The 25,445-nt window shown below is 43.3% G+C and overlaps 1 protein-coding gene across 1 annotated transcript in view; it reads right to left on the bottom strand.

The window, feature by feature from the left end:
• The window catches only part of Xpo5 (exportin 5), a 47,214-nt gene that overhangs the window by 509 nt on the left and 21,260 nt on the right, over positions 1-25,445 (bottom strand). The window contains exons 13-31 of the mRNA XM_008829065.2: positions 25,123-25,251; positions 22,372-22,502; positions 19,794-19,949; positions 17,923-17,964; positions 17,420-17,509; positions 16,022-16,221; positions 14,977-15,076; positions 13,951-14,132; positions 8,605-8,705; positions 7,823-7,919; positions 7,159-7,295; positions 5,697-5,794; positions 4,038-4,084; positions 3,558-3,655; positions 2,899-2,961; positions 1,892-1,974; positions 1,263-1,370; positions 406-543; positions 56-220 (exon numbers count right to left, since the gene is read on the bottom strand). Coding sequence (XP_008827287.2) covers positions 56-220; positions 406-543; positions 1,263-1,370; positions 1,892-1,974; positions 2,899-2,961; positions 3,558-3,655; positions 4,038-4,084; positions 5,697-5,794; positions 7,159-7,295; positions 7,823-7,919; positions 8,605-8,705; positions 13,951-14,132; positions 14,977-15,076; positions 16,022-16,221; positions 17,420-17,509; positions 17,923-17,964; positions 19,794-19,949; positions 22,372-22,502; positions 25,123-25,251 — 2,165 coding nt within the window. The remainder of the gene's footprint in view (positions 1-55; positions 221-405; positions 544-1,262; positions 1,371-1,891; positions 1,975-2,898; positions 2,962-3,557; positions 3,656-4,037; positions 4,085-5,696; positions 5,795-7,158; positions 7,296-7,822; positions 7,920-8,604; positions 8,706-13,950; positions 14,133-14,976; positions 15,077-16,021; positions 16,222-17,419; positions 17,510-17,922; positions 17,965-19,793; positions 19,950-22,371; positions 22,503-25,122; positions 25,252-25,445) is intronic.

Here is a 25,445-nt window from a genome sequence, read left to right as displayed (position 1 = left end):
GTTTACCTATAACTCAGTTTATGGGGCTGGGAGCACTATCAGAGGCATGACTTACCCCAATGCAGCCAGCAATGAGTCGTTTGAAGTGGTCCTTCCGTCGCTTATCAGGAGCTCTCTGCAAGGGGGGGTTTAAGAGCTTGCAATCAAACTGGTCCAGAGAGTCTTTCTGTATTTCAGGGATTTGCTCCATCACAGCTCTTATCTCCAGGTACCTGGGGCGCTGGGAAGTGGGAGAAACTCACTTGATACAGGTTTGGTCCTGCCATTTCCCCATTTCCTGCCATACCCACCTCTCAGGGACAGCATAGGCAGCGTGGTAGATGCTTTTAGGCCAAGGCTCAAGATCCTGGGGACAGGTTGAACAGAGGCTGCCAGCCATCTTGTCCCCATGCAATCTCTACTTACCAGTGCCTCATATATCTGGAAGGCCAGGTGAACCAGGGAAGCCATGCACCCATCGTGCTGCCCGTGCATTTGTAAACCTTTCAGCACACTGGTGAAAAGCCATGTGACAGCATCTGCGAGCAGGGTCCCAGTCATCACCTGGGGAGACAGCTGTGTTCAGGAGCCACAGGGGCCCTGGAAAGCCGAGCACCCCAGTTCTTCCAATATTCAGTCAATTGGCCTGACCTAAACTAAACTACTATGAGAGTCAGGGACATGGGGTGTGTAATGATTTCAATCTGAAATACCCCTATCAGGCTTATGTTTTGAGTACTCATTTTGAAGCTTGTGATGCTACTACTTTGAAGGTTGGGGCCTGACTGGCAGAAGTGTCACTAGAGGTGGGCTGTTTAACAGTTACACCCTGGTTCTGGCCTGTGCTCTCTGCTTCCTGTCTGCTGTGCTGGGAACAGCTATCACCATATGCTCCTGCCACCATGCACTCAGCCATGACGTCCCTGCCTTGATGGACTGAAATCCCTCTGAAACTATGAGAAAAAAACCCAACAAAACAAAACCACCTCTTCCTTATGTTGTCTTATCACATAATTTTGCTCACAGCAATAAATAGTAACTAATGTGATCTAGGTCTGTAATCCCAACTACTTTATAAAGAGGCTGAAGCAAGAAGGCTGGCATGGCTTCAAGGCCTGCCTGAGCAACTCAGCAAGACCCTGTCTCAAAATAAAAAGGAAAAAAGTGACTTGAGGATGTTGCTCAATGGTAAAGTGCTTGCCTAGCATGCTTATATTCTTAGGTTCCCTCCCCACTATTACAAAGACAGACAAACCCATCCTTAATATAGGGTGAATGCATACTTGTTTGAGGAGAGGCCAGCAGAGCTGTGTGGTTGTCCTCTGGCAAGACAGGGTATCCTTCCAGGTCAGAGAATTAAAGGCTGTAATTAACAGTGCAGTGCAAACATCCTGAACAGGAAAGGAAGAAAAGGAACAATAGAGGAGTTGTTTTCTGCTTGTATTCACATCAAGAACTGGAGCTTTAATCAGTAAGCAAGAAAATAATAAAAGCAGCTAGTAGGGCTGGAGAGATGGCTCAGCAGTTAAGAACACTGGCTGTTCTTGCAGAAGACCCGGGTTTGAATCCCAGCACCCACATGGCAGCTAACAACTGTCCATAATTCCAGTTCCAGGGGATCCAACGGCCTCTTCTGTCCTCCATGGGCATTGCACAACAGGGGTGTACGCAATAAACGCATACACATAAAATAATAATAAATGAAATATTTAGAAAAGCAGCTAGTAAGATTACTTGCTGTTTCTGTGTAGCAGCCAATAAAAAAGAACTAATACATAACATAAAGCTCAGGCCCAGGGAGCCCAAACAGGAATTCGTAGCAATGTGCCTCAGTATTTTCTTGAGAGCATCTCCCCAGAGTGAGGAAAGTGGAAGTTGGACAAGAATAGGTACCACCTGACCCGATACCCACCTCATGCTTCATCAGACATTTGCCTAGGTCTGTGAGTTCTGCTACAGATGAAGGGGTTACCTCTGTGGCCATCATCTCTTCATCTGTAAGCAATGCAGAATGTTAAGCTTTATCACAACAAAGAGGAACATCCAAAATGAAGTGTCCTGGCTGGTTGGTGTGGAGGAGAACTAGAAAACCCTCCACCCCATGAAAAGACATGGGCACCTTAGCCTAACACATCTAGACACATGTAGCTGTGCATGATGAATGTGAGCTGCCAGGCAGCAACTCAGGCTGCAGATACTGAGGATATTTCATATGTGAGTGCCCATGGTGACAGGCACGGAATCAGTTACTGGGGTATAAGAGAAATAGGACAGTCACTTCCCTGATGATAGCCTATATATCTAGTGAGGAAGACAAGCCTTTAAAGATTAAATAAAAATATAATGTAGCTGAATGTGGTGGTACACACCTTCAATCTCAGCACTTGGGGGCAGAGGGAGGTGGATCTCTGAGTTCTAGGCAAACCAGGGCTACATAGTATGGCCTTGTCTCACAAAAACAAACGCCAAAACCATAATGCAGATAGTGGAAAGGAACAAGAAAAACAATAAAGCAGAGAAGACTGTAGAATGCCTGGGACTGCAGTGTTTGGCATGAAGATCTCTTGGAGGAGGTAACATTTGAGCAGAAATGGAATAAGCAAGAGATTAGGGTCATGTCTATCTAAAAAGAAAACCACTTTGGATAATGGAAACAGCAAATGTCAAGGTTGAGGTAGGGTTATACTGAAGGAAATCGAATACAAAGGCCAGCATAAACAACAGCTAGGGGCCAGGCTTGGTGGTACCCGCCTTTTAACCCCAGCATTGGATTGGCAGGTGGATCCAGCCTGGTCTGAATAGTGAGTTCCGCCTGGCTGGGGGACCAGGGAGGCCATATCTCAAAAAAAAAAAAGCAACAAAGAATAGCTAGATATATCCTCTCTCATTCTCCAAAGGCCAGGCAACAGGTTCACTTACCATCTCCATCTGCAGCTGGAGTGGTATTGTGGTCAGCAGTCTTCTTTGATACACAGCAAGCCGCTAAAATAAGAAAGTTACTGGATGAAGAGATGATTATTATCTACCCACCATATAAGTCACCTCTAGCCAACTGAGTCTAAAGTTTTGGGACAGATGAAAAGTGGTGGCTACTGTCCAAGAAACAAAAATCAAATTCACCAATACAGAGAGCAACACTGTGCTTGTGCTGGCCCTGATCAGCTGTGTTCCAGTCCATCTTCAGATTCAGTTAGCTAGGGGCAAAACACAGAATCCTCGAAGAGTACAGGACCAGGGAAGGTGACTGGCTACACTGGATCGGGAGTATACGACCAAGTACTGAATTCTTTAACATTTCTAAAAAGAAAAATCATGTCCATGTCCAAGAATTAAACTTTTTCCTTACTTTGACCAAACTAGGATGTTATTCCCAATATTAATTCAAATTCCTATTTTAGGCCACTTCTTTATGTTTAGGCCTTGATACAATTCATTTCAAAATTCAGAAAATGTCCTTAGGACGATGTAAAAGTTAGTTGGCTTCTATCTGGGAAATTAGTTGTCAACCTGAATTTCTGAAGTGAGCAGCTTTTCCTGGAAAACTCTTCTACCAGCCCTGGTTCCCACATGCCACTTACTGATTAGGTCCATGACTTCTCGGGTTAACATCCTCACCAGTTGTTCCTCCAGCATCTCTTGAGACTCTGGATTGTCCTCTACAATCTCATCTTCTCCACTGCCAAAAACCAGAGACCAAGTTCCATGGGAGAACAAAGAGGGAACAAAGGGTAAGGAAAACGCTGACCCTCTCCAGCCACTCTAGGCCCATTCCTCTCCTGGCTTTCTCTAGGTCTATGCTCTACAAACATGTTGGGAATGGATGGCAATCCACTGAGGGACATGATTACTTGTGACTTCAATTGAGAGAGTTCAGGGCTAAAAGTGTAGACAAGGGAGTAGTGCCTACAGGAAGCTTCATCTCTGCAACAGGCCACTGGTCACAGCCTGCCCAACAAACCACCTATGATCTGGGCTAGAGTAGTGGAATTCCTGCCCCCTTTTTTACCCCACCCAAGCCTGGGGGCCAGTGCATCCGCCAAGGAATGGGCATTCCTTACCACAGCTGGCTCCTCTGGGTGATGACTTGCCACTTCTGGGAAAGCCTCTGGAGAAATAGAGGAAGGAGTGCTAGGACAGGGAGAAGACTGAGCACACACCTAAGGGCTACTACTGTTTACTGTCTTAAATTCATTTCTATTTTTCAGCAGGTATGCTAAGTGCACCATATACATTCAATCCCTGCAGAAGCCAGAAGTGGGTGTCAAATCCCATGAAACAAGGGTTACCCAGCTGTTACCCATGTGGGTGCTCAGAACAGAACTTGGGTCTTCTGCTAGAGCAGCCATCTCTTCAGTATTGTCTTTTTTTGTGACAAAGTTTTACTCTGGAGACTAGCCTAGTCTGGAACTTACTGTGCTGGCCTCAAACTTGTAAGTGTTCCTCCTGTCTCAGCCTCCCCAGGGCTGGTTTACAGTGCTAGCCACTACACCTGGCTATTAAGGTCTACTTTAAGCAGAAATGATTACTTGGATAGAAACTAGCTGGTCCTTTTAAAAAAAAAAATTAAAAAAAAATTTTTATTTTTATGTGTATGAGTATACTGCCTTCATATATATGAGTGCACCTGTATCGTGCGATGCTGCAGAGGTCAGAAGACGGCTTCTGATTCCTCTGGAACTGGAGTTAATGATGGGTCATAGCCGCCACGTGGGTGCTGGGAATCAAACCCAGGTCCTCTGCAAGAGCAGTCAGTGCTCTTAACCGCCAGCCATCTCTCCAGCCCCGAAAGTAACTAGTCCTTAAATCAACCTAAGGATGTTTTCTGAATTGTGAACTGAATTATACCAAGGCCCAAATATGATGAAGTGTTCTACAACAGGAATTTGAGTTAATGTTCGGAATAACTTCCTAGCTTTGTTAAAACAGGGACAAGGTTAACATCCATTCTTGGATGTTAATTTTTTTTTTGGTCTTTTTGAGACAGGGTCTCCCTGTAGCCCCAGCTGTCCTGGTACTCACTATGTAGACCAGGTTGGCCTCGAACTCACAGAGATCCACCTGCCTCTGCCTCCCAAGTGCTGGGATTAAGGCGTGCGCCACCATGCCTGGCGTGTCTTGTATTTATATGTTTGAGTGCATGCACATGTATATAGAGGCCAGAGGTCAATGTTGGGTGTTGTCCTCCATCACTATTTTTTGAGACAGAGTCTCTGGGAACCTGGAGCTTATCAATCTGGGTGGCTATGTGGACAATGAGTGGCAGAGTTCTGTTTTCCAGGTTCTCTCTGCCTTCCCAGAGCTGGGGTTTTACCAATGTAGGCCACCAACCTGGCTTTTATGTGAGTTCTGGGATCTGCACTTATGTCTTCATGCTTATGTCACAGGCACTATACAGATTGAGGCATCTCCCCAGCCCAGACCATGTGTTTAAGAGTACTCTTTGGGTGCTGGAGAGATGGCTCAGCAGTTAAGAGCACTGACTGCTCTTGCAGAGGACTCGGGTTCAATTCCCAGCACCCAAATGGCAGTTACGAACTGTCCTTAACTCCAGTTCCAGGGGAATCTGAAGCCCTTTTCTGACCTCCATGGCACTGCACGACACAGGTGCACTCACATACATGCAGGCAACACACTCATACACATAAAATAGAAATAATAAATATTAAAAAAAAACCCCAACAACCCTCTTTGTCCCCTTTCCCTAACCCGACTCTTACCATGTGGAGGTAGGTGAAAAGAGGTCCAAGGATAGGGGAGACCAGGGCTTCATAGTGCTCTGGGGGACAGAAGAGCACAAGAGGTTTCACAAAGACACGTGCAATGGTGGGTTAAGGTTTTTAGCACTGGAAAGACCTTTCACTTTCTAGTTAACTGGCTATTCTACTGGGCAGTCCACCCCCACTGGGCTTTGAAGATGCCAAGAACATCCAGTGTTAACGGGAAAATTTCCACATTCTTGTTGTAAAATCCTAAGCTTCACTGACAATCAATACCTTTGTATTTTTTGCTCAATTGTCTTTTTCTACCAGTCTCCACATTATGGGCACTGGGTTGCCCAAAAGCAGAAAAGTTAAAAAGACACCCAAATGTGAAAGAGTCTGAAGGACAATGGAATTATAGTATTCCTTTAAGGAAAGAATGTAGCTAGGTACAGTAGCAGTCATCTCTAGATCCAGCTACCCAGGAGACTGAGCAGGAAGAACACTTGAGTCCATGAGTTTCACGTCAGTCTAGACAATCTAGTGTTATTTAAAACAAAAACAACACACAAAAGCCAGCTGGTGGCACATGCCTGGGATCCCAACACTTACTAAGCAGAGGCAGGAGAGTGGCATGTTTAGGGCTAGCCTGGGCTATATATAGAGTCCCTGATGGGTTGGAAAGAGCACTGGCTGCTCTTGCAGAGGACCTGGGTTTGATTCCCAGCATCTACATGGCCTCTCACAATCACCCGTACCTCCAGTTCCAGGGGATCTGAGGACCTTTCTGGTCTCTGTGGGTATGGCATGAACATACAAGCATGCAGACAAAAAACACACACATTAAAACTGCCAGGCACGGTGATTGGTGCCTTTAATCCCAGCACTTGGGAAGAAGAGGCAATCAGGTCTCTGAATTTGAGGCCAGGCTAGTCTATACACTAAGTTCCAGGATAGCCAGGGCTATGTAGTGAGGCCCTGGCTCAAAACCACCACCAGCACAAAAAACAAAAATAAAAAATATAAAGGGGTAGGGGGAGGAAGAGGTTCCCGACAAAACAAAACCAAAACCACCAAAAAGGAAATACTAGGCAAATTATAGGAAAGGGAGCCTGGCATGGTGGTGCATGCCTTTAGTCCCAGCACTTGGAAGGCAGAGGCAGATGGATTTCTGTGAGTTCGGGGCCAGCCTGGTCTACATAGCAAGTTCCAGGCCAGCTGGGGCTACAAGGAGACCCTGTCTCAAAAAAGATTAAAAACAAAACAAAAAATAAAAACAAAACTTTGTTTTTTACTTTTCTAAGAAGTAGGAAGGCAACAAATCATCTCCAGAGAAAAACTCCTAATGGCAAGAAGGAAGCTAAGACCCCTGGAACTGTTTTCTCTGCTATTTATTTTAATCTTTTGGTCTTTAAAGAGATCGTGATGCAGTTACAAAATCCTAGACCCTTTGGTTACTGGGGGACTTTTGAAAGGATATGAAGCACAGATCTGAGTCGGAAGTCAGGAATATTGTTCAAGTTGACGAAGGCTGAACCAAGGAGCTGGGTAGCAAGGTCCTCCACCGTGTAGAAGTCTTGCTGCATGGAAGGGCCTGCCTTCCCTAGGATATGGAAACTGTAAGGCAAAAGCATTATTGATGACATATCTGATATCCAATATTACTAGTCCTGACTTCCCTAAAGATTCTTAAAACACTTGGTTAATCAAGGTGTAGCCCTGGGAATGGTATGGATGGAGCTGAGTACCACTACATCCCCTACGCAGGACCCAAAGACAAAAACCTGGCCAGTGACCCCCACTGTCCTGGGGAAGCAGACTGCAAACACTGAGGAGTCAGAGCTGGTGCAGCCCCATCACTATCTTTTCGGCCTCATCATTTTATATACTACAAACATGAGAAAAATTGGGCATAAACTCCAAGTCATGGCCAGGACTGAGAGGGGCATGTGACAATCAAAAAGAAGCACTACAGGAAAGCAAGCTGCTTGCCTGGATTTAACATTAGCTCCAACCTCCCTCTAACTTTGCTTCACCGTACCTCTCCACTGGAATTTTAGATCAAAAGTCTATGCACTGGCCACTCCTACAAAGTGATTATTGATCAAGAAAACCTGAAGAAGCAGAGTCGCCCTCCTCCTTACCAGTTTTCATAGAGCGTGCTGAAGAAACGCTGCATTCTCTCCAAGATTGTCTTATAGACAGGATGGTCGTTAAGTTCCAAGAGAGGCTGAGGTAATCCTACAGAGAGAAGACATACAGGAACATGCTACACTGCTGATACCAGTCTCAAACAGCAACATCTGAAAGTAGGCACACATGGTCTCTTGTGTGGGTGTATGTGCGTTACTATACTTACAAAGCAGTGGGCCACACCTTCTACTAGATGGATGTACCAGCACTATCCTAAAGGTGTTAGATCTTTCTCCCCCTCCATCCCCAACTGGGAATTGAACCTAGGGGCAGTCAAGCATTCTACCACTGAGCTACATCCCCAACCAACAGTTTCTCCTGTGTTCAATTTAGTGCTTACTGACCCTTCAAGATTTCACTGGGAGTCAACTTTCCAGGCAAACTAGACTAGATTTCCAAATCAAATCTCACAAATTCCTGCCACTTTCCTTCCACAGCAAATACCAGAATTAGGACTACATGTTGTTACTGTGTTTATCAATGGCAGAAATGAGTAAGCAATATTCTAATTATGGTAAAAATTAAGAAATGTGTCTTAGAATCAATTCCTTTAAAAATTTTGATTGTACCCCACATATGGCAGAAAAGCATATCAACACTACAAGTGCCGTCGGTGATGAATGTGTTCTTGTAGAGCCTCTAGGACTACACACAGGCATTTCCTGCTAGGTGGTCACAGCAGTGCCAGATAAGGGGGTTAAGGTGAACTTAGTGGGGAGGTTACCGTTCTTACCTAATATAGCAGTTTTTTCGGATTCAAGCATATCCAGGGCCTTGGTGAAAGGCTCTGTCATTTTAGCTAGCATTTCTGGTGTGTATAAAGTATTGTGGGTTCTGAAGGAAAAACAAGGATGTTATATGAATGCAGTCTTTCACATAGATGCCCATCAACATTACAACCAGCAAGGTCAAGGAAATAAACATTGAGCACTCCCTGGATAAGGCTGTCTAGCTACTAACTAACTAACTAACTAACTAACTAACTAACTAACTAACTAACTATACAGTATCAACCTCTACAGTGCAGTAACACAGGAGCCGAATCCCGAGGCTGAAGGACAGTATCAGAGCAGTATCACTTAAAAATTCTTTTAAGCTTAGAGGAAAAAAATCCCCACACATTCCCATTTGAATGACTTATGTATTACTAAGAACAAGGACTGTGGACAGGACTCATTTCCTCATGCCCACACCAATGGGTGCACTGCATCATCAATAGCCAGTTCCCCTCCTTCACTTTTTTGTAGTACTGGGAACTGAGCCTTTGGCTTCATATATGCTAGGCAAATACTAATGGCCATAGCTCTCTCCCAGTTTCAAAAAACACCATCAAGCAAAACAACAACAACAGACTCACTGGGCTCTCTGCAAGGTTACTATAAACCATAAACAGTTCCTACAGAGAGGAGACTGTAGTGGTGAAGCTACCTGTAAACTGTGCAGGGACTCAAGGGATGTATGCTAGGTGGCAGTGGGGGTGGGGGGTGTTGGTGATGTAGCTGTCTCTGGGTCATCCATGCTCCCATAAATAATTCTAATAAACTCAGTGGCTCACCAAGCCAGACTTGGGTGGAATCATTTTTGGGTCTGTCATTAGTACCTTATCAGTTGTTCATGTCTTCCCAGAAAAGTAATGCTACACTGAAGCAGGAGAATTGAGTTTGAGCCCAGGTGGACTACATAGCAAGGTCCCTATTGTCATCATCCTACCCCCTGCCCGCCACCCCAAAATTTTGCAATTTGCTATTTTTGCTTTCTGGAGTAATTTTCTCTCAGTTGTTTGGCAAGATGTCAATAATATAAAGTTATCTGATACAATTAGTTGAAGAAATTACCTTAAACTTGACAGTGAGCAAATGAGCTATTCTAGTTTTATTTATTTTTGTTGTTTAATTTTTAATTTTATGTGTATGAGTGTATTGTCTGAATGTAGGTAAGTGCACCCATGTTGTACAATGTCTGCAGAGGACAGAAGAGGCTGTCGGATCCCCTGGAACCGGAGTTATGGACAGCTGTTAGCTGCCATGTGGGTGCTGGGATTCGAACCCAGGTCTTCTGCAAGAACAGTCAGTGTTCTTAACCACTGAGCAATCTCTACAGCCCGTTTGTTTTTTTTTTTGAGACAGGGTCTCCCTGTAGCTCCACCCTGGCCTCAATCTCAGAGAGATCCACTTGCCTCTGCCTCCCCAGTGTTCGGGATTAAAGGTGTGTGCCACCCAATCTATTTACTTTTTATTTTTTAAAGACAGGGTCTCATTATATAAGCCCTTGGTGGCCTGAAATGAATTATGAAGACCAGACTAGCCTCAAATGCTGAGGCTTCCCTTTGCCTCCCAAGTACTGCGATTGAGAGCATGTGCCACCATGCCCAGCTTTTTTTTTTTTTTTTTAATTTATTTTAACTTTGGGTTTATAAATGTCTTGCCTGCATGTATGTTAAGTATACCACATGGATACAATGTCCATGAAGGCCAGAAGAGGGCACTGGAGCTCCTGGAACTAGAGTTAAAGATGGGTGTTAGCTGCCATATGGGTACTGGGAACCAAACCCAGGTCCTATGTATGGAAAAGCAATAAATGCTCTTAAACACTGAGCCATCTCTCCAGCCACCTGTTTTATTTTTTGAGATAGGCACTTATGCCAAAGATACTCCTGCCTTAGCCTCCAAGTGATGTAATTATAGGCCTGTGCCACTATGCCTGATTGCTGTTTTCCTTCTTTATTTTAAAAAATTATTTATTATTTTATGTGTATGAGTGTACTGCCTGCATGTATGTAAGTGCACCCGTGTCACACAATGCCCTTGGAGGAGGTCAGAAGAAGGCATCTGAGTTATGGATGGTTGTTAGCCATCCTGTGTGCTTGGACTTGAACCTGGGTCCTCTCTAAGAGCAGTCAGTGCTCTTAACCACTGAGCCATCTTTCCAGCCCAACCCCATCTATTCTTTAATTAAATGTGCTTATCAAATAAAAAAAAAAAAAAAGCCAGGCATGGTAGCGTACACCTTTAATCCCAGCACTTGAGAGGCAGAGGCAGGCAGATATCTGTGTGTTCTGGTGTTCTGAGCCAGCCTGGTCTACACCTAGTGAGTTCCAGGACAGCTGGAGCTATGGGGAGACCCTGTCTCAAAAAAGCCTCCCCCCCCCAAAAAAAAATTCAGGGACTGGAGAGATGGCTCAGCGGTTAAGAACACTGACCGTTCTTGTAGAAGACCTGGGTTTGATTGATTCCCAGCACCCACATGTCAGCTAACAACTGTAACTCCAGTTCCAGAGGATCCGACAGCCTCTTGTTCTCTGCAGGCATTGTGAGACACGGTGCACTTACATACATGCACGTAAAAAAATTAATAAAAATATTAAAAAAAAAATAGCCAGTTACGATGGGACATGCATGTAATCCCAGAAATTTTGAGGTGGAATAAGGAAGATCAGGCTTAAGTTATATGAGACCCTGTATTTTAAAAAAGAGCTGCCAGCCATCCCAAGATATAATTAAGAAAAGGGGCTGGGGAGGTGGCTCAATGGGTAAAGTACTTGTTATGAAAGCATGAAGACAAGACATTAGTCCTCAGAACCCATGACCATATAAAAGCCAGGCACAGCAGCACATGCCTAGAACCTCAGTGCCAGGCAGGTCCCAAAGGCTAGGCAGCCAGTCTAGCCGAAATTTCAAGCTTCAGTTAGAATAAGAGATCCTGTCTTAGCCGGGTGTGGTGGCGTATGCCTTTAATCCTAGCACTTGGCAGAGGCAGGCTGATCCTCTGTGAGTTCCAGGCAACTGGAGCTACAGGGAAACTAAAAAAAAAAAAAAAAAAAAAAAAAAAAAAAAAAAAAAAAGATTCTGTCTCAAAAAACAATACCAGCACTTAGAAGGCAGATAGATATCTGTGAGTTCAATACCAGCCTAGTCTACAAAGCAAGTTCAAGGCCAGCCAGAGCTACATAAGGAAATCTTATCTCAAAAAATTAAAAAGAGAAGTGATAAAGGAAAAGTATCCTGACTTCAGCATCTGGCCTCCACATGGACCTGAACTGGTCAGTAACCCCCATTCCCCTCCAAAAAGGGCTTTTGGTATACTGTTCCAAAAACAAATGCAACAAAAAAATGAACCAAAACCTCATCAATCCCATATACAATTGCTGGGAGCATAAATCAGTATGATCTTTTCTTTTTGTTTGAGACAGGGTCTCCCTGTAGCCCCAGCTGGGATCGGCCCACTTCTGCCTCCTGAATGCTGGGATTAAAGGCATGCAGCACCATACCTGGCTGGTACAACCACTTTTGAGAGCCAGCTCTAACTATGAAAACTGAAAATATACATACCTTATAATTCAGTAATTCCATTCCTCTATGTATTAAGAAATTATGTATGTATCTTACTAAGACATTTGCAAGAATGTAACAGCAACTCTATATTATTAAAACACTGTCCAATGGCCTCTTTAGGGATAAGAGATAGCACATCCAAAAATGGAATAACATTTAGGCAATAAGAATCAACAGACCTGCCAGGCGTGGTAGCGCACACCTTTAATCCCAGCACTCAGGAGGCAGAGGCAGGTGATCTCTGTGAGTTCAAGGCCAGCCTGGTCTACATAGTGAGTTCCAGGACAGCTGGGGCTACAGGGAGACCCTGTCTCAAAAAGACCAAAAAAAAAAATCAACAGACCTTTACTGCAATGACATGGGCAGCTCTCACACACATAATATTGAGCAAAAGAAGCTAGATACCAAAAAGCTCGTATTTTAAAAAAATTTCATTTCTATAAAGCTCAAAATTAAAAACATAAAACCCCATCCTTCGCCAGGTATGGTAGCACACACCTTTAATCCCAGCACTTGGGAGGCACAGGCAGGCAGAGCTCTGTGGGTTCAAGGCCAGCTACATAGTGAGTTCCAGGACAGCTAGGCTACAGGGAGACCCTGTCTCAAAAAAGACAAAAAAATGAAACAACAACAAAGCCCCATCCTTCTCTCTTTAGAGAGCATCCCTGAATCATAAATCATACTTCACACAACCAACCAGCCCATACAGGCCAACTGCCTTGAACAGTGATTCTGACAATTTAATGTGTATATGAAATTCCCAAAGATCTTGTCAAAATGTGGAACCTGGAGTGGGGCCCTGGTTCTGCCTTTCAAATATGTGCTCAGGTGACTGAGGATGCTACTGATCATAGGTAAAGCCTAGCAAACTAAGATGAAAGAGGTGTCCCCTCTCCTCTGGCATGGTCAGCCAGTAGATGTTTGGCTCATTTTAGTTCAGTCGTTAGTGAAAAATTCACAGGAGCTCATATGGGTACTATTTGGAGAAACTCCACTACAGAAAGCAATTGTCCTGCTCCCAATGAGTCACTCCTTAATGGTAAAAATTAATACTAACTAAACTTTAAAGTAGGGATGAACTATAAAGAAGTAGAAGGGCTCTGTCAGTGATAGAGTATTTGGCTTGCATGCACAAGGTTGAGTTTAATCCCCAGCATCATCATCAAAATGAAAAACAAAACCAAAGCTGTATTAAAAAAAATGGGGCTGGACAGATGGGTCAGAAGTTAAGAGCACTGGTTATTCTTGAAGGAAGGGACCCAGATTCAGTTCTCAGCATTCACATGGTGCCAAACAACCGCCTGTAACTCCAGTTCCAGGAGAATCTGATGCCTTCTGACCTCCTCAGGCATTACATGACACAGGTGCACTTATACACATACAAGCAATACACTTATACATAAAATAAAAATAATAAAGGCCAGGTGTGGTGGCGCACTTGGGAAGCAGGTGGATCTCTGTGGGTTCCAGGCCAGCCTGGTCTACATATCTGAGTTCCAGGCCAGCTGGGGCTACAAGGAAAACCCTGTCTCAAAAAGGCTGAAAAAAAGAAGATGGAGAAAGTCAAAATGAAAAAAACTATTTTGGGATTACTCTCATCCACCTATACAGAGAGAATACAACACACAGAGTCCCCCTCCTAACAGAATCAAGACCTAATTCGTCAATACCACCATGATAAGACATAAACAGATTAAACTTTTAAGATTCTTAAATTTAAAAATAAAATAAGAACTATTCTGCCTTACCTTACAAGGGCAAGCAAATTGTCTAGAAGTTTCAGAATCTGCTCTGTGCAGGGGTTACGGAAGATCGGATTTCCACTGGGAGTATAGCCCACCACAAATCCTCCAGCTTTGGCCTCTTCTAGATCAGAAGGCCAGCAAGTCCGTTTCATCACGCCCAGAATGCTATACACACAAAAGCTCATCTATAGAGAAATAAGAGCAAAACGTAAACATAAAAAAGAAAGAAAAGGAAGAGCATGGTTCGATATACTCAAGACTACAGCAAAAGTGATAGAGGCCAAGGGGAAGGAAAGAACCCTGTTTCTCCCATCCTGAGAGAGCCCTGTCTTTTTCTTTAAGGTCAGGTCCAAGAGGGGTCTTCTCACTTTCATTTTCAGGATCAGTGTTAGGCTCTGGAAACTTCCCTTTCATTAGGGCGTCTTTCCAGGGTTTAGTGACCCTCCCACAGTACACTGATTAGAAGATGGCTTGAAGAAGTTCCAACACTAAGTGTTTAAACTGCCATCATTTTACCTTTAGTCTTCCAGCCTGAACTTTGGTAACTCGCACCCTAATCCCCACTCATGGTCTTCTCAAAACCAGCCTCATACATGCCAGGTTAATCGTGTGACTTTCGCCACAATGGCGTATTTGAGTAGTGAAGCACTGGAAAGCCTCAGGCTTGCAAGTTTGGCCGTGACTTAGGACTTGACATGCCAGAAAGCAATGGCAGGGAGGACTCACCCTGCGACCAAGTTCTGACCTACTTCCTCATTACACCTTCAGTCTTCCGAGCTATTTAGGGATCCTTAAAGCCAAAATAATGACTTCATAGAAAAGACCATCTGCTCTGTTGTGGGGACTAACTCAAGAATTCAAGACTGAAGAAGAAAAGAAAGGAGAAGCTTAGGGCAGGAGAGACACCCCCCCACCTCCCCCTGGTTTCTCACCAGTACAGACAAAACAAAGCCACGAGAAACTTGACAAATGGCAACACCCTAACTCTTGCTCGTGGCCAGAGCAGCTGCCCATTCCCAAGAGTCTTACTCGGGCACGGTTCAAGCCACACGGATCCTCCACAGCTGGGTCGCAGCTTTTCAGATCTGCACCCACATAGGAAATGAAGGCGTCAACATCTGACAGCACTCTGAGGGAGAAGGCCAAAGAGAAGTTACATCATGATCTGCTTTTTAAAAGATTTACTTGTTTTAAACTATGTGTATATATGTGGGTATGTGCACTTAAGTACAGGTGCTCTGAGAGGCCAAAAAGATCCCTTGAAGCTGAAGTTACACGTGGTTGTGAGCAGCCCAACATGGTGCTGGAACTGAACTCTGCTCCTCTGGAAGAACATTAAGTGTTCTTAACCACTCAACCATCTCTTCAGCTTCTACATAATGACTGTAAGGAAGGAAAATTTCTTCCACAAGAGCTAACAAGCTGATAAACCGGGCATGGTTACCACATGCCTGTAATCCCAGCACTTGGGAGGTGGAGGAACGGAGGATTAGATCAAGGTTCTCCTTGGCTAACAGTGAGCAGGAGGTCGTCAGTCTGGGTTACATAAGATAAGAAACAAATTTCAAAAAAAAGTTAAAAGGCTGATTATTGGACCTCAAACAGCAGTTTTAATAGTGAGAAAAGTTTAAGCATATTAACTATAAGCTGTCATTTGAAGGCTTAAACCACTTTCCCATTCCCAAATATTATCAGCAACACTTCACAAATTAAAAAGACTGTGAAGAAGCAAACACCCACTGTGAGGTCAACAGGGGCACCAGTGTCTGCAGCTCACTTGGTCCTTACTGGCTGCTCATTTCTCCAAAGGCATTGGCTGGTACTGCACTGCAGACATCAGAGCAGCCTCCCATGCCCTCGTGACTGCTAGCTATCTTTACCCACTGCCTATCCTACTATACTGCCATAGAGCAAGGCTGGATTTCAGGGATGAGATTCCAAAGAACTTCAAATACTTCTGATAGTGCCACCCTAGAATCCTTTCACCCTCCTTCAGCACCCTGGTCTAGCTCTAGAAACAGACCAGGAACTTAAGTGCAGTCAGAGTCAGGGGGTCCCTCAAGATCTCTTGTACCTGCACATTTCTTCAGACAGCCAGATGCTGACTACTGGTGCCATCAGCTCCTCTAGGAACAACTTCTGTCGCTCATAATTCTTAAACTGGTTGCTAATGAGAACCAAGGCTTCCATTAGGGCACATTTCTCCATTTGGGTCAGGAGTAGTTCATTGGAGAGGAGTTGTTTCACATGGCTATAGAGCATGTCAAAATTGGGCTGCATATCACAAAGAAAAAAAGGCCTGATTTTCAGAAAAGTAGGCCATTCAAGGAAGCAAGAAAATCAACAGTCTCAGGAGGTCAGGCCTGTAAGGCTGTCACATAGTCATTTTGTTACAATGTTCTTCTTTTGTCTAAATAGCAAGGCAATCAGGCAGAAGACAGCTTTGTCTGACTCTTTTCTACATCAATGTTACTGTAGATCAGTTTGTTATATAGGGAGACAACTTCTACATATTCAGAAAAGAAATTTCTATGAATGTTTTGCCTGCATGTATGTTAAGTACACCACATGTGTGCAATGCCTGTGGAGGTCAGAAGAAAGAAGGCACTGGATACCTTGGAACTGGATGGAGTTAAGGATGGTTGTTAGCTGCCATATGTATGCTGGGAATGGAACCTGGGTCCTCTGCAAGAGCAGTCAGTGCTCTTAACCACTGAGCCATCTCTCCAGGCCTCTAATTGTTTTTTAAATCTGGAGTAATGTTAACTTTTAAAGAACCGCCACAAAATGGAGTGGAATTTGCATATGGCTTCTCTTAAAACCAGGAAATTGGGGCTGGAGAGATGGCTTAGCGGTTAAGAGCACTGACTGCTCTTGCAGAGGACCCGGGTTCGATTCTCAGTACCCACATGGCGGCTACAAACTGTCCTTAACTCCAGTTCCAAGGGGAATCTGACACCCTCTTCTGACCTCTGTGGCACTGCAGGACATGGATGCACTCACAAACATGCAGGCAATACATTCATACACATAAAATAAAAATAATAAATGAACAAAATAAAAACAGGCAATCATTTACAACAGGAATTAAGAACATCACAGAACTAGACGTGGTGTTACATGCTTTTAATTCCAGTAGAGGCAGACAGATCTCTATGAGTTCCAGGTCAGTCAGGGCTATGTAGTGAAACCCTGTCTCAAAAATGAAACAAAAGAAAACAGAACACCACAGAGGAAAGGGGTGGTCATTTATAGGGGTAAACTTACTCATTTACATAAGAGAACTATTCATTTTGAGGACGAATATAGCTAAATTTTAAGCTATATTATTAGGTAAATGGAAGAATACACCAACTCAAACATGTTTGTCTACACCAAGCTACTGTTCCTAGTTTCTCCTTTATGTGAATTAAAACAAGAGTGGGATTCACCTAAGACTCAAGTGACAATGCACCCAGGGTCTAGCCCTTACCAGGACGAGCTCAGGGTAGTCCCGACACATCTTGATGATGGAGGAACAAGCATGCCTCCTCACATTCCTCACTGCCCGGGTTCTGGGGGCCTGGAAAGAGACATTCAGCAAAATCAGAGCCAAGTGTGATATAATTCACTGATGTAGCCTAACATTGTGTGACTGTCTCAGATGCAGATTCAAGGCACATTTTTATAGTTTTAAGGGTTTAATGGAGGGACAATTAAGGTTACTATGAAACTGCGCTCAGATTTTCCCTAGACTGTTTAGAGAACAAAAGACGATCTACCTAACACCTTCTACATATATAACAGTCAAGACAAACCTTGAGGTACTCATACTTTAATGTTTAAGAGAGAATCTGCTAGTTTAATTAATGTCTCAGCTGGGCACTACAGCACATACCTGTTATCCTACCATTTTAAGGCTAAAGCAGGACACATAGTAAAATCCTGTGTCAAAAAAACAAACAAAAAAACCCAACAAAATAAAAGTAGCCTTACCTTACTTTCTTCAACAGTTTCAAAAGTAACAGATGAAAACAGCTGAGGGGAGGAGGGGAAAAAAAAAAAAGGTCATTCCTGTGCTATTAGATGGTAGTTAATTTGAGCTTCTTCAAAAACCCCATGGTGTTCTCTGGTAGCAGTGGCAGGGAGCGTCCTTTTGGTGTCACAAAACTTCACAAACCCAATGTCTCAGCTTTTTCTCCAAGAGGTTCGAGAGTCTGAGTTTTGCCATCAGAGCATTTACAAAGGTCATGGATTCCCAGAGCAGTTAGTCTATGCCAACATCTACACAACTCAGCTGAGGAAACCTCTCTTTCCTACTTTTAATCAACAAGAGATCTAATCTTCCTGGGCCCATTTGTACCTTCCCCTGAAGCAGTGGGGTGCTTCCTGAGCCTCCACGGGGGGGGGGGGGGGGGGGGGGGGGGGCCTAGAGAGATGATAGAGCACTGGCTGCTCTTGCAAAGGATCCAGATTAAGAGCACTGACTGCTCTTGCAGAGGACCTGGGTTCGATTCCCAGCACCCACATGGCAGCTAAGAACCATCTGTAACTCCAGTTCCAGGGGATCCGATGCCTTCTTCTGACCTCTGAGGGCATTGCACGACACAGGTGCACTTACATACATGCAGGCAATACACTCATACACATAAAAATTAAGTATTTTTAAAAGAAATCCACGGGGGGGGGGCTCTGGAGAAATGGCTCAGCAGTTAAGAGCACTGGCTGCTCTTGCAGAGGACCAGGGTTTGGTTCCTAGTACCCACATAGCAGCTAACAACAATCTGTAACTCCCATTCCAGGAAAGGTGATGACCTCTTCTGGCATCCACAGGCATTTCATATATGTGTTATATACATGCAGGCAAAATGCTCATACACATAAAATTAAACAAAGCAAAAACCAACCAACCAAACAAAACCCCGTGAGACCTCCAACTCTTAGTAAACTCGGTAAACTGCTGCAGTAAGTTCCATTTCACTGAAATGTTACTGGCTCTGACAGTATTTTTTTCATTTCCCATGCTGAGTCTTCTTTTCTTTTTAGGGGTTGGTGGGAGTTTCTTACCCTCTGTGCTCTTCCTCCACTTACTGTGATACCAGCTTCCCTGCTAGAGCTACACATCTCCAAGGTCTATATACAGATCTTGCTTCCTATGACTAAACTTTTAGTTTTGAAACTTTTTTCCTTGTCTTTTTTTTTTTGAGCCAGGGTCTCCCTGTAGTCTCAGCTGGTCTGGAACTTGTTATGTAACCAGGCTGGCCTCCCCAATGCTGGGATTAAAGGCGTGTGCCACTACACCTGGACTGTTTTGAGACTTTTATGATTAATGCCTTAAATTTTATCTCATCAGTTTCAAACTCCAAGAGCCAATTTACTGAGACTGGCTTCATTTAGATGTTCTATAGACTTCAGAGCTGGGATTCTAAAATAGCTCATTCTTGCTCCTGTTGTCCTCCATCTTACTCACTCATTCACTCCATTCTTACTCAGGGCTGGCTCTTACCACCCATGGAATCACTAAACTGAAAACCTGAAAACAATCCAGTGTTCCTGCCTCTCAGAAATCCCCACTCCAATACAATAGCACTCTGATACTCTCCCTTAGGTTTTTCTGTTTCCTGATGTTCAAGTCTATTAATTACAATACTGTATAGGCAGGCAAAATGCCTGTTCGTGTGACTTTCTTCCCACCGTGCTCCTAAAGGGTAAGGTATCAGGCACAGTGCCTGATCCACCATAAGTACCAAGTAACAATTGAGAGATGAATACATATGACCACCTCCTGAGTAGTTTACATCACAGTTCCAAGAATTAGCTTAGAAATGTATTAAAATAAAATCTGCAACAGAGATGGGCATTTATACCTTAGAGAAGACCTGGGGCAGGAACTCAGGTTTGTAAGTAACGAAAGGAAAGAGAGCTGAGACATTAGTGAGGACACAGGACAGGATGAGGGGATCCTTCATCTCAAAGTTCAGGACCATCTGCAACAGCTCAATGCCATCATTAACAGGAACTTCCTACAAAACAGATATGAAAATGGTGGGCATGACTCCTACAGCTCAACCCCTTTGCTGCAACTCTCCTTAGATTCTAGTTTATAAATATATAATGTGGTTACCATACATGACTTTTTTTTCTTTTTACCATACATGACTTTATAAACTGTGTAGTGTGTGTGTGTGTGTGTGTGTGTGTGTGTGTGTGTGTGTGTGTGCGCGTGTGTATTGCTGAGGACTGAACCCGGAGCCTTGTGCATGCTAGGCAAGTGCTCTACCACTGAGCTATACCTCAGCTCTTTTTTCAGTTTTTATTTTGAGAGCTTCATTGAGTTGCTGAAGCTGGTGTTGAATTCTGCAGCCCCAGTTAACCTTGAACACAACAGTAATCCTTCTGCCTCAGCCTCCCAAGTAGCTGGGATTATAAACTACCAGGCCCAGCTTATACACTTGCTTTTCAATCCTTAAAATTCGAACCACTGTCCCATTTATGAAACAATTCCATAAATGATTCTACCATGTGTGGTAATAAAAATATAGCATTTCTCATCAGTAAAAATGGAATGTTTCCAATTTTCAATACTTAATGCTAATATACATCTACACACACACACACATACACACACAAACAAACAAACAAAAAAAACAAAAAAAAAACACAAAAAAAACCACAAAAAACCCTTAGCTGGACATGGTGGTATATGCCTAGATTCCAGGATTCAGGAGGCAGAGGCAGGAGGACTATCATAAGTTCAAAGCCAGTCTAGTATACATAGCCAATTCCAGGCTAGCCTGACTACGTGGTAAGACCATACCTCAAATAAACAAATAAAAATAGATCCTTGATGATGCCTGGAATTGCTGGGTCAAAACATGCATATTTCAAATGAATCTCTTTTTCCTGCCTTCTGGACTGTTTTGTTTTAACCAGGTGTGTTTAAGGCAAGTACTACAGGACAAAGTACTAAAGTATTGTGGGCTTTTCTATTTTACTACTGGGAAGCAAATTATCATCACCAACAAAATGTGGTTTTCCCCACTCCCAAACGATTCCATACAGCCACTAACTGCTAAAGCAAGGCCCTGCTGTTCCCTGACACCACAAGAAACACAAGACCAGCTACTGCTGCCTACATAAGTAACTTTCAACCATTTACTCAGTCTTATGACCAAATTCTTTCATTGAACAGAAATTAGAAAATAGAAGCTGAGCTGCTATGATTTATGCTGGAAGCAGAAAATGGGCCATCTGCAAACCCCTGGACTAGGCAAGTGCGAGGAGAACAGGCTTAAATCTGTCACCTGCACACTCCTAGAGACAGACAACAAATGGCTTCATAAAGAGGATAGGCTCATCACATAACTATTTTTCAGATACTCACCTGTCTTATTAGAAATTCTAATTCAGGGCTGAGACTGTAGCTTACTGGCAGTGTTTGTCTGGCACATCTAAGACCCTAGGTTCAATCACCTAGGGTCTGTAATACAGTGAAAAAAAAATTATAAAATCTAGCCTACAACCAAGGAGGTACCTTCTTCCCCTCAAATACTGCCAAATTCTCACCATTCTATACCTTACATCCAAGCAAAATCAAATCTGTGTTTATATAGCCACTGGATGTGTCTAACTTAAACAACAGAAAAGGAAACAGGACTGTTTCTCTTGACTTGCTAAGGGGATTTCTTGCTGTGCCTTACTTACTGTACTAATAAGTACAACCTAACCTGTGAAAGACCCAACTTGGAGGAAAAAAAAAAAAAGTGCAGAATGCAAGAAGGGTTTGCTACATTTTAAGTCAAATTCAGAATGCCTTCATTTCAAACTCAAGTAAATGAATATATAAAAGCAGGCAATGCTTAGTCACCATGAGATCTAATTTCTTAATATGCTCCTCATGAGAAAAAAAAAAATCTCTCATTTAAAGGGACTTAGAGATTATTTGCACAACTAATCCAGAATACCTCAAAACTACCTGTGACTTAATTTAATTAGCACGGACAATACAGTGTGTTGCTATCCAATTACAGCTCCAGCTAAAGCAATGCTCTAAGAGAGAGTTAACAGATGACAGGAAGTATAGCAAAACAGCCTATTTATTATTATTCAGGGGAGGATACTGCCAACCAACATGAATATCAGGGTTCACTTGCCCTACTTGATGACAAGTATCTCTCAAGATGGTCCATTAAAAGCTCTGTCGTTGTCCAACATGTGGCTTACGTATACCACCAGGTTCAAACTTACCATTCCTTCAGAGTCACAGACTTGAGTTTTGGTCTCAGTTCTACCATAAATTAAGTATTTACCATAAATTAAGTATTTAAACTTGAGTATGCTATTTAACCTCTCTAAATCTCAGTCTCTGTTGTAAGAGTTCCCTGTTCACCTATCAGTTTATAGAAGATCAAATCATTATGTTGTCAGCATGGGAACTGTACTTACTTCTTTCTCTAGTGTTCGAAACATCTGGTTGATCACACTTTCCAAAAAAAAGGTCATGGCTTCCCACTGCACAAATGAAGATGAGAAGATGGAGCAGAAGCCTCCCTCTCCAGTTCCAGCTGTAGGACAGGCTTTTGAAACACACATACAAACACTTATCAGTTTGGTTGGATCACAGAAGACAGACACAACCAGGGTCTTAGAGACCACCTGTAATTTCAGTTGAAGGAACAAGGTGATCTGACACCTCTACACTTTAGCAAAGAAAAGACCATGTGTGAAGGCAGAAAAGGCTTTCTACCCTGCTTCCACCTTTCTGCAGTGGGCCATCTGAGCGTGTCTTCATCAGGACCACTGTCTGTTGAGAATATGCATATACGCAGTAAGTACAATGTGGCTCATAAAGCACTTGAGAAATAGTCATGTCTTCCCTCCTTACATTTACACTCCGTGAGTTTGTATTTCAGATCGTTAAGATATTCTAAGCTAGGGATGTAGTTCAGTGGTAGAGGTTCTTGGCTAGTGTTTAGATGGAGTGTATCCCCCTGGAGCTTGGGGGAGGGTATGGATGGGCAAAGGAATCCTACTACTCAGGGCTGAGGAATGAGGACAGTTGAGTTTGAGGTCAGTGTGGGCTACAAAGCAAGCTCCAGGCCAGCCTAGGATACACAAAAAGGTCTTATTTTAAAACACAAAATGGCCAGGCATGGTGGCGCACACCTTTAGTCCCAGCATTCGGGAGGCAGAGGCAGGTGGATCTTTGTGAGTTCAATACCAGCCTGGTCTACATAGTGAGTTCAGGACACGGACATGGACGGACACACACACACACACACACACAAATAAAAATAAATTTTGAAAAAGAAAAAAATTCTTCCAACAAGGAAATGACATTACAAATGTGACTTCACACCCCAGAGTGTCGTGGCAATTTTCGGGGTTTTACCTAGAAACATGCCAGGGTCCAAATCCATTAACATCACCAAGCTCACCACTCAGCTTTAATCCCAGCACTCAGGAAGACGGACAAAAAAGGCTGATTTTCTTGCTTCCAGACAGGGCTGCCACTTACTAGCTTCATCTCAGTGCATCACATCTGGGCTTCCGCAGACATTCAAGTCATCAAACCCTCAGAGTTGATTTTAAATATGACTAAACGTTAGCTCTCTCAAAACTCAAATGAGTAGTGACTTGGAAATGACCATTACTGTGGTATGACTTCATTTGTGAAGTTACCTTTCCTGCTTGAATAATCCTGTTAAGTATAACACGCACTAATAAAAGATTTAACTGGCTGATGAATTTGGACACAGGCAGCCTATTATGATTTTATATAAATTGGGATTTCCCAGAGACTCTGAGGTGGTGAGTGATACAGGAAGTCCTGCAATGTCCCTACTATGCCCAACCAGAGACCATTCCTGAATTTAGGCATAGTTAGATATGCTAGCACTATGTTGAATCAAGTTAGGTCTAGTTGGGTGTGGTAGTGCCCACCTTTAATCCCAGCACTCAGGAGGCAGAGAGAAAAGGATTTTTATTGAGTTCAAGGACAGCCTATTCTACACAGCCAACTCCAGGCCAGCCAGGGCTACAGTGAGGCCTTATCTCAAAAAACAAAAACAAAACAAATAAAAAGTCAGGGGTCTAGACATGTAGTTTGTTTAATGGTGCCCCTGAAGAAAAACAATAAAATTAACAGCTGGTTGATTCTGTTAGACTAGAAAAGGGAAGACAAAGCTGATAGGGACATGGTTTCACCCTAATTCAAACAAATTTAAATATTTTTTTTTTTTATTTTTTTTGGTCTTGAGACAGGGTCTCCCTATAGCCCCAGCTGTCCTGGAACTCACTATGTAGACCAGGCTAGCCTTGAATTCACAGAGATCTGCCTGCCTCTGCCTCCCAAGTGCTGGGACTACAGGAGCACGCCACTACACCCGGCCTTATTTATTATCTTTATTTTATGTGTATGACTATAATGCCTTAATGTAGGTAGGTGCACCCATGTCATGCAATGCCTGTAGAGCTCAGAAGAGGGAGTTGTAGTCCCTGGAGCTGGAGATACAGATGGTTGTCAGTCGCCATGTGAGTGCTGGGAACTGAACCCAGGTTCCTCTGCAAGAGCTGCCAGTGCTCTTAACTGCTGAGCCTCAATTCAAACAGATTTAAACCCAGTATTACCTGTTTTTTCCTCTATGAGCAAAAGAAATTATTACCTAGAGGGATGGAATTAGGTAGTGAGTAAAGCTATTTTATTTGTTTATTTATTTATTTTAGTTTTTTTGAGACAAGGTCTCCTAGTAGCCCCAGCTGGCCTGGAACTTGCTATATAGACCAAGTTGGCCTCAATCTCTCAGTGATTGTCTGCCTCTACCTCCCCAGGGCTGGGATTAAAGACATATGCTACCACACTCGGTCTTTATTTTTATCTTTAATGATGTGTGTGTATATATGTGTGTCTGAGTGCCAGTGCTCCTGGAAGCCAGAGGTGTTGTATTTCCCAGGTGCTAGAGTTACAAATGGTTGTGAGCTGCCTAATGTGGTTGCTGGGAACTGAACTTGGGTCCTCTGGAAGAGTGGTATATGCTCTTAATCACCTGCTCTTAACTGCTGAGCCATCTCTCTAGCCTGAGGTAAGCTGTTTTTTAACAGCATTAGCATTCTATGCTGACAACTCTGGCCTATTTCCTCTGCATAGCTTTCATACAATGCTAATGTTTAGTAATAAAAATGAAACATAAAACTTACAGTTCACAGGTCCAGTATCAATGGAAGCTGAGAGCTGATACTTCAGCCACTCTGCAGCCATCTGGAAGCTAGTCTTGGGATCCAAACGACAAACCAGTCTCATCACCTCTCCTTGCTGGGCTCGGGAGGCTTAGAAGAAGGACAGAAATTAGTAACTAGCACACAAGACTTGATGGCTAGTAATTCATCCAGGCAGGGCGACTGTTTTGCAGATTCATGTTTTGGCTCTAACAACGGCTTAATATAGCTTTGTTGAGTTAATGAATCCAGAAAACTTCAAACAAATTATCTCTGTAGGCTGTCTTACCAGCTATAGCCTATAA

The sequence above is a fragment of the Nannospalax galili genome, unplaced genomic scaffold, assembly GCF_000622305.1.
Source record: "Nannospalax galili isolate Female #2095 unplaced genomic scaffold, S.galili_v1.0 scaffold653, whole genome shotgun sequence".
Lineage (NCBI taxonomy): Eukaryota > Metazoa > Chordata > Mammalia > Rodentia > Spalacidae > Nannospalax > Nannospalax galili.
Note: the sequence above shows the minus strand (reverse complement) of the source record. Positions and strands in the feature narration are given on the sequence as shown.